Source organism: Macrobrachium nipponense, chromosome 42, assembly GCF_015104395.2.
Source record: "Macrobrachium nipponense isolate FS-2020 chromosome 42, ASM1510439v2, whole genome shotgun sequence".
In the NCBI taxonomy this organism is placed as follows: Eukaryota; Metazoa; Arthropoda; class Malacostraca; order Decapoda; family Palaemonidae; genus Macrobrachium; species Macrobrachium nipponense.
Window position 1 is genome coordinate 8,196,069 of NC_061103.1, and position 10,257 is coordinate 8,206,325.

A 10,257-nucleotide genomic window follows, 5' to 3' on the forward strand; every position below is an offset into this window, starting at 1 on the left:
TTTGTATATCCAATAATAGAGAAGTGCTGTTTCAAGACCTCTATTTTGCATATATCAGCATGATTTTTAATGTTAGAAAAACTCTGGTTGCTTAATTCTCTGGCCTGTACGAAAACTGAAACCCATGTGGCTGCAATATCTCACTTGCAACAGCCTACGAGTAGATCCGATGTAAGAGCCCGGACATCCAGGGCATGTGAATTTGTATACAACATTAGATCTCATGAAGGATTGCAAGCGATCTTTACAGCTGAAAAATGAACCTATCCTGCATGGATTATTAGAAATAAGTTTTAACTGAAGACAGGGAATTTCTTGTTCAATGATCTGTTTTAGTCTACGTGAGAATTTTGTATCAAACACAAAAGGGATGGAAGCAAAGAACAGTTTCTTAGGAACATCAAAGTTGGGCAACGGTGGCTGGAGAAATTTGGTTAAAAGTTTATTGATAACTCTAAGTACTACGTTTTGGGATAGGATTTTTCTGAAAAAAACCTAATAAAAATTCTATTTCATTCATGGAAAGTTGGCCAGTTAGACGAATATTTTTTAATGCTCTATGGACAAGAGTGTAAAAAATGGTGTTTAATTTGAAGGTTCTTTGGCATGAACTATAATAGTTGTTAGCTAAACCTGTATAGGTCTTTTTTCTATAGACAGCTGTTAGACCTATTATGGCCGCCTACAATAGCCCATCGTTCTCGATCTCTAAGTATTTAGCTGGTTTACTCTCTGAATGTAGTATTAATGAATATACATTAAAAAACGGGTACGACTTTCAACAACAAATTATCAACCAGGATGGTGACTATTTTATGGTCAGTTACGATGTTGAATCACTTTTCACTAATGTACCATTAAATGAAACAATTGATATTATTTTAAACAAGATTTTTATCAGCAATGATACTCTGTTTTACGGTTTTAATAGGACTATTTTTAAACAATTTCTGGAACTTGCTGTGCAAGACTCCATGTTTGTTTTTAACCAGCAACTCTATTCGTAGGTCGATGGAGTTGCTATGGGATCCCCTCTGGGACCCCATTTTTTGCAAACTTTTTTATGTGTGACTTAGAAACAAAATTTTTAAATCAATGTGAGTCTTCCTTTAAACCAGCATACTACAGGAGATATGTAGACGACACTTTTGCTCTTTTAAGTACCCTTGGCAAAGCACACAGTTTCTGGAATATATTAATCAGCACACCCAAATATTCAATTTACGATGGAGGTGAGAACAGAGACAGTTTGCCATTTCTTGATATCAATATTACAAGAAGTAATTCTGAATTCACCACAGCTGTCTATAGAAAAAAAGACCTATACGGTTTAGCTAACAACTATTATAGTTCATGCCAAAGAACCTTCAAATTAAAACACCATTTACACTCTTGTCCATAGAGCATTAAAATATTCGTCTAACTGGCCAACTTTCCATAATGAAATAGAATTTTTATTAGTTTTTTTCAGAAAAATTTCCTATCCCAAAAACGTAGTACTTAGAGTTATCAATTAAACTTTTAACCAAATTTCTCCAGCCCACCGTTGCCAACTTTGATGTTCCTAAGAAACTGTTCTTGCTTCCATCCCTTTGTGTTTGATACAAATTCTCACGTAGACTAAAACAGATCATTGAACAAGAAATTCCCTGTCTTCAGTTAAAACTTATTTCTAATAATCCATGCAGGATAGGTTCATTTTTCAGCTGTAAAGATCGCTTGCAATCCTTCATGAGATCTAATGTTGTATACAAATTCACATGCCCTGGATGTCCGGGCTCTTACATCGGATCTACTCGTAGGCTGTTGCAAGTGAGATATTGCAGCCACATGGGTTTCAGTTTTCGTACAGGCCAGAGAATTAAGCAACCAGAGTTTTCTAACATCAAAAAATCATGCTGCTATATGCAAAATAGAGGTCTTGAAAACAGCACTTCTCTATTATTGGATATACAAAGGACCCAGATCATCTAACTACTCTGGAGTCATTACTTATCAAAAGGCTAGTTTCCCTCTTTGAACAATCACACCACGGCTTTCCCCTCTGTATTTGGCATAACTGACTTTTTGTTTGGGACGTCAGGTTTTGCTATTCCTTCTTCGTCTTTTGCCTTGGATGGTTGGTGTCTCAGTTCTCTCTCTCTCTTTTTACAGTGTTTTAACGTATTTTTTAACTTTTAACTTCTGCTTTCTTTTTAAACCATTAATTTTTAATTACCTTGTAATTTTGTGAAATCCTTTTTATAATGTATTTACTATTATGTTCACAGACTGATGATGCACCGAGAATTGTGTGCGAAACGTTTTTTAATAAAACTATGGCAATCTACTAATGTATCATGGTACCCCCCTGAAAGTATTTGATATATATATATATATATATATATATATATATATATATATATATATATATATTATATATATATAGATATATATATATATATTAAAATTATAGGACTGCGATTTCTCACTCCATGTTTAACGAAGAAAAATTTATACTTATAAAGAACAAATAATTAAATAAAACATGAATTCTTACGGAACCCATGGCGATCGTTCACAGAACCCTAAGGTTCCGCGAAACCCCGGTTGAGGATGGCTGATCTAACACAAAAATTATTTCTTTGTTTCATGTAAATAACAGTCATGTGTAGGCCCATAATAATTCAGTCATATTATTATTTTGTCAAGCAAGCAACTGACATCAATTATAGTACTAGGTTTAGCATTGCTTACGTGATGAAAATTAATGTAGCGGTGACTGGAAGACTGGCACTGTAAAGTTGTATATAAGTTCTTATCATTATTAGAGTTATTGCTGTAAAATGTCTATATACATAACATTTGTTAAATAGAGTAATACGCACCCATTAAATAGATAGTAATACACACCAAGTTATTTCGAACATTTCCTTTCTCTCAAGAAGATTATGAATAAATATAAGACCAAAGAAATAATCACCTAACATTAATGTAAAGAAAACAAGAGAAATGAAAAATTAGTGCGATTGTCCATTTTTTCTATCGTTAATGGGTTTAGTGAGTAAGCGTTTAGTGAATGTTTATGAGTAAGTGTTTGATGAATGTTTAGGGTTTAGTAACTGTTTAATGTGTCAGTATTCAGTGAATGTTTACTGAGTCTTTAGGGTTTAGTGAATGTTTTGTGAATGTTATTGAATGTTTATTGTGTAAGTATTCAGTAAATGTTTTGTCTTTAGGGTTTTAGTGAATGTTTTGTGAATGTTAAGTGAGCGTTTAGTGAATGTCTTGTGAATGGTAGTGTTTAGTGAATATTTAGTGTGTAAGTATTCAGTGAGTGTTTAGGGTTTATGTAAATGTTTTGTGAATATTAAGTGAGGGTTTAGTGAATGTCTTGTGAATGTTAGTGTTTAGCAAAATGTTTAGTGTGTAAGTGTTTATTAAGTTTTTAATGAGTGGATATTCATTCACTGTTTAGTATTTAATAAGTATTTAGGGTTTGGTAAGCTTTTAGTATTTAATGAGTGTTTAGGGTTTAGTGAGTGTTTAGTGTTTAATTAATGTTTAGAATTAAGTGAGTCTTTAGTGAATGTTTACCGTGTGTTTGGGGTATAATGAGTATTTAGTAAATTTAGTGTTTTAAGTGTTTAGTGAGCATTTAGTGTATAGTGAGTGCCTAGTGAGTGTTGGGTATTCAGAGTGTTACGTGTTATTGAGTGTGAGTGTATGTTAAGTGAGTGTGTGTGTGTGTGTGTGTGTGTGTGTATGCAAGTGTGAGTGCTTACTGAGTAAGTGCTTTGTGCGTGTTTGTGTTTAGTGATTGTACTACATTACTGTTTAGTTAGTGCTTCGCTGCTGTATGCAAAGAAAGTACTGTATTTACACAGGAACCATCTATACTTGAAACTGCTTAGATCCAAGAGCAGATGCTTAGGCCTTGACCACAATGGGTGGAGTGCTTAGGCATGTTTTCGTAAGGTAATATTTCTCTGTGAAATTGGGTCGAATAATAATAATAATACAATAATAATAATAATAATAATAATTAATAATAATAATAAAATAATAATATAATAATAATAAAAAATAATAATAAAGTTTGATTCCTTGGGAAATGGATCTTTACCATAATTTCCTCAGTCTACTCGGCTGTAAATGATACCTATCCCTGATGGGGTAGGGTCCAGCTATGGGTTTAAATAGCAAAAACTCAGCAATGATGGAAAGAAATGAAGGAATAAACGACAACGACGTAAATGGAACCTCTGGCAACAGAGGAGCTTCGTCCGGCAGCCAGGTATTCAACCCAATTGAAGGGGAAGATGGTCAGGTACTTGGAGGTCGTCATCCAGAAACTGATCACCACAACGGCAGTAATCAACAGCCTGAGATTGGAGCTACAGAAGCAAAAAGGAAGAAATGGACAAGAGAAGAAAATAAGGAAATATGGAGATGCTACATCAGAAGCAACCCGACGGAGAGAGGATATAGAAGAAGATTGGTCAACATCTGGAATGAGAGGAATAACACCCCCCAAACAGAGCAGAGGCTGGCAGACCAAGTAAGGAACATAAAGAAAAAGAACTGGCTCTCCCCAACAGAAAGAGAAGAACTGGAAAGGGAAATGTCACACGACAACGAATTACACGAAGACGAACTGAGAGACGATGCCACAGAAGACGACAGGAAGGATGAGGTATCAAACAACGACACACGAAGAAACACCGACGAAGTGACAGAGAGGACGGAATGGGTAGAAAAGATTAGACAATGGATGGAGCCAGATACAGAGAGAACAAAGATCCCCTTCATGAAAGCCCACAACACCAAGAAACTAAGGGAGAAAACAAGTGAGGTCAATGAAATAATGGGCATAATACACACCACCAGTATCACAGAAATAAATAACTTGGCATATGCAGGAGCAAGATTAGTAGCAGAACTGATGGGGATTCGAACACCAGCACAACCAGCACAACCAACCCAACAGAAACCAAAACAGCAACCTCCTTGGAAAAGGCGCCTGGAAAAGCAAATCATGGTGATGAGATCTGACTTGAGTAAACTGAAAGAGATGGCAGAAAAAAGGCTAAGAAGCAAGAAAAAACAAGAGAGGAACTCAACGAGAATACAATGTACAAGAGAGGGGGACTAAACAAAACACAATAGAAGATGTAAAAACAGAGGCTTAAGGCCCAAAGAACATAAGATCCAACGGTACATGAACAGGAATAAGGGATACAACAGAACAAACTATTCGGAACCAACCAGAAAAGTATACAGCCAACTAAGAGGGGAAGACAACCACCCAGAAATTCCTGAAGCCGAACCAAGTAAGAGACTCTGGGAAAACATATGGAGCAATCCGGTATCACACAACAAACATGCAACAGGGCTCCGGAAGTCAAGGAAGAAGAAACAGGGAGAATAAAACAAAGATTCACAGAGATCACGACAGACACAGTCAGACACCAACTAAAGAAAATGCCAAACTGGAAAGCCCCAGGTCCCGATGAAGTCCATGGATACTGGCTCAAAAACTTCAAGGCCCTACACCCACGAAAAGCAGAGCAACTCCAGCATTGTAGATATTTGTCCCAGAATTTCGCTACGTCGTATTTGTCTTAAACGAAAAACACCAGTTTGTGTTTGAATCCAACGAATGAAAGGGAAAATTAGGGAAGGTGCTTGAGAAATAGAGGTAAGAAAAATTTTTTTTGTTTACAAAAATGTGGGGGGACTTATTTCTAATTTCAGATAGCGGATTCCTTTCAGTAATAATTCGTATCACATACACCACACAATGACTTAAAATCACGAAAGAGTAATTGGAGTAAGAAATCTATTTTCAAAAGGTTTTTGGTATCAGTAAATCATCTATTCCAGACAAAAAAAATCAATATTCGGAAGCCTAAATCATTTGATGTTTTAAAGAGCTACATATATTCTTTATTTATTGAACTATGACTGTATTGTAAGTTGTGTGCATATATATATATATACTATATATATATATATATATATATATATTATATAATATATAATAAAATATATATATATATAGATGATCTAATATAAGCATATATATACGTGGATATATATATAGATATATAATATATATATATATATATATATATATATATATAACGTATATATGAATTATCATCATCGGACAGTAATTTCATTTAATATATCATTCGAGCTACAAATGTCCTTTAATATCTAAATTCACTCTACCTCGGAATTGATATATTTTCATATATGTACCGAAGGGGAATTTTTTAGTTGATAATAATGTGGGGACGGAATTATTATCAACTAAAAAATTCCCCTTCTGTACATATATGAAAAATATATCAATTCCGAGGTAGAGTGAATTTAGATATTAAAGGACATTTGTAGCTTGAATGATATATATATATATATATATATATATATATATATATATATATATATATATATATATATATATATATATATATATATATATATATATATATATATATATATATATATATATATATATATATATATATATATATATATATATATATATGCGTGTGTGTGTGTTTGTGTGGGTTAGAGAGGCTGTTCCTTCGTTTATCTGGAATATTTTGGTGTTGGAATATTTTGTCCATAATAATAATAATAATAATAATATAATAATAATAATAATAATAATAATAATAATATAATAATAATAATTGTGTTGTGTTAATGATAATGACAAAAACTTAATTTATAGGAGATTTTAGGTGAAATCATTTTACTGTTGCTTGTGTATGTATGTATAAATGGATGGATGAATATATTATATATACATATATAGTATATATACATATATATATATATATGTATGCATTTATGCATGTATGTATGTATATATATGTACTACATATACACATATAAAGTATATATGTATGTATGTACATGCATATATACATACATAAATATATATATATATATATATATATATATATATATATATATATGTATGTATATGTATATATATATATAGTATATATATATATATATATAATATATATACACACACACATATATATATCATATATATATATATATATATATATATATATATATATATATATATATATATATGTATATATATATATATATATATATATATATATATATATATATATATATATATATATATATATATATATATATATTATGTGGCCTTTGCCGATCAGAGTTGATCTCACCCATGGGGCATCCTTGCCAACGGAGCTTCATAGGACAGGGGTTTTAGTTTTACCATGGATGGGCCCTTCCCCTTCCTCAGCTCCTTCAGCTAGCCAAGTAGATAGAATCCTCAGCCATATAACCATAGATCATGAGACGCCTGCCATTCTGTGAAGAACTTCCAGATCAATTCGCTGCCATCGATGGAAAACAGGAGATTTCTTGACAATCCAAAATCCAGGCAATTCTCTGCTCACTGTTGATGAAATTCACTCCTTTGCTACAGACTGAAAGCTTCCAATCTCTAGATTGTACGACGTTGGAATGCAGCGACTCCTGACGGTGTCCTTCGAGCTCTAAGTCCCTCTGCCACATTGGGATCAAATATTTTGCATATGTAAAAGGCATTGAACTTACGGGTTTTTACGCCGCGCCAGAGGTTGCCACTGTAGTATATGCAAGTATTTGATCCATTATGCATTGCATAACCCATATTTTGCATATATAAAAGGCATTGAACTTACGGGTTTTTACGCCGCGCCAGAGGTTGCCACAGTAGTATATGCAAGTATTTGGGCCATTATGCATTGCATAACCCATATTATGCATATATAAAAGGCATTGAACTTACGGGTTTTTACGCCGCGCCAGAGGTTGCCACAGTAGTATATGCAAGTATTTGGGCCATTATGCATTGCATAACCCATATTTTGCATATATAAAAGGCATTGAACTTACGGGTGGGTTTTTTACGCCAAGCCCAGAGGTTGCCACAGTAGTATATGCAAAAAATGGGATTCAATTTGCAATGCACAACCCAATTCCCATATGAAGCAGTCGGCATGAAACTTACGGGTTTTTACGCCGCGCCAGTGGTTGCCTTCCACCCATATGTGATTGGGCATTGATACCCATTTCAGAGGGTATCATGTGGCAGGAGGAGGGGCGCTCGACTGGCCCAGCAGCCGCTGTAGTCTCTCCATCGCACAGAGATGCTTCCACAACTTTATCCAGGAGTGAATTCCATCACAAAACTGAGCAGCCTCTTCGTCCCAACTTCGAAGAGGTTGTCCTTTCTTCTTCCTTCGGCTGGCAAACTACGTCTTCCTAAAAGTGCCTGGTTCTCAACTGACGTAGTTGCCCTTGTAGAGATTTCTTACCATTGCAGCATCTCGCTCCAGTCTTTGGAGGTTAGCTGCAGATTCCTTCCTCAGCTTCTGATGTATTTGTTCTCTACTTATAGGCTTCGTCACTGAAGGAAGTTTAACCGAGGCTTTTGAGTGTCTCCTGTTGGCAGCTGAACGTCGTTGCAACTCTCTGATCTGGAGAATCCCTTCCTCGATGTCGTCCATTTGTCGGTAGAGGGCATTGCAGTTGACCTGGGGCTTCCTCAGACATCGAGGTTTAGCCTGAGAACTTTCCTTTCCAACTTTCCTGTCTGATCCAGGCTGTTTTTTCAGCGCCATTTTGGTCAAATTCTTCTCTTTATAAACAGTGTCCTTTGCATTGCTAATCATTTCAAGCCTTTTCATGTCCAAGAGTCCGATTTTCGTATCTTGGGCCAAGGCCTCTTCATGGAGTTTTTCAAGTTCCAAGATGGCCTCCATCTTTTCAAACTCCATCGTCTCAAGTTCCTCCTTCATTTCAGCAAGCTTGAATTCAAGTTGGACTACCTTCCTCGTCATTTCATTGATCTTTCCATTGGCCCTTTGTGCTACAATATCTTCGATTCCTTTTATCAAACCGAGGACCTCATTTTGCTTCAGAGAGAGCTCATTCTCCAGGCGGAGGATCTCTCTATCCCTCTGGAGGTTGTGGGCTTTAACATCCTCCAACTCCCTCCTTTTGTCAGCTAATTCTATCCTGCATAGTTCGAGCTGCTTAAAATTTTCTTGGGCCCTCTTTTTCTCAACGGTAAGGACTTGCAATTGATTTTCCAAACCGTTTCTCTGGAAGATCACCTCCTCACTTTCCTTCTGCAGACTTTCAATGCTATTCTGCTTTCTTCTATTATCTTCTCGCAGTTTCTTCAAGTCTTCATTTTTCATGAGTACTTCATTTTTCATTTCGGTTAGACTGTTTTCCTTCTGCTGCAGATCTCGACGCAACGTCTCCTTTTCCATGTCGAGAACTGCGACCGTGTTTTCCAAAATGATGAGGGAGGAGTCTTTGTCCTCGTTCTCTCTTCTTAGCTTCTCTGTCTCTTGCGCCTTGAGCGCTATCTCTCTCCTGAGCTCTTCCATTTCGGCTGGCATTGAGAGGAGTTGCCTATCCTTCTCATGATTGAGACGTTCCAGTTCAGTTATATTGCGTGCCAGCTTCGTTCCTTCTTCAGTCAGGCCCTCTACCTTTTTACTTAGTTCGTCTACTAATCGAACCTTCTCTTCGAGCTCTTCCTGAAGCGTCAAGATGATTCCATATATCTGGGTCGTTTGGCTGGGTAAATGCGATGTCTCCTCACAAGCTGAACTAGAGACATCTTCACTAGTCGGTATTTCGTCCTCTTCACAGTCTTGCTCATCGTCATCCATATCGTCTTGCACATCTTCATTCATACTGTCGTCCATATCATCATTCAAATGCTTGTCCTCTTCAGTTATGGCCAGCGACGGACAATTGTCCAGAGCCATAAAATCATTGAAGAAACGGACAATATCCATGCAGAATCCAAGAAGTATGAATACTTCAATGGACAGCACAACAAGATTGATATAGACAGCTTTCTCATGGGGGAATCCGGCCGATATGGCAAAGCACTGGTTAAGCACAAATGAAAGCAAACTTAGAATCATCTTAGCTTGATGCAGACCAACTCAATTTGCTTTAACCCTTGATTTCAAAACCGACACAGGTAAGTCGCGTCAGGATTCCGGAGCCTTTGTGGTCTCCGCCGAAGCTGCTTCTGTCTCCTGTCTTCCGGGATTCTTGAGGATTCCTTGGAGAGTTGCTTATGTCCAGTGAGTGGGAATATTCAGAACAGTTAGAGTTCCGGAATCCTGACACAGTCACTGGACATAAGCAGCTATCCAAGGAATCCCTAAATATTTTTTTAAATTTAATCCAGGAATTCAA

General features: G+C 36.0%; 1 protein-coding gene across 1 annotated transcript; it reads right to left on the reverse strand.

The window, feature by feature from the left end:
• Positions 1 to 8,309: 8,309 nt before the first annotated feature.
• Positions 8,310 to 9,977, reverse strand: LOC135213250 (testis-specific gene 10 protein-like). Its single transcript, XM_064247228.1, has one exon. The coding sequence runs from the start codon at positions 9,975 to 9,977 to the stop codon at positions 8,310 to 8,312; it is 1,668 nt and encodes a 555-aa protein (XP_064103298.1).
• Positions 9,978 to 10,257: the final 280 nt, after the last annotated feature.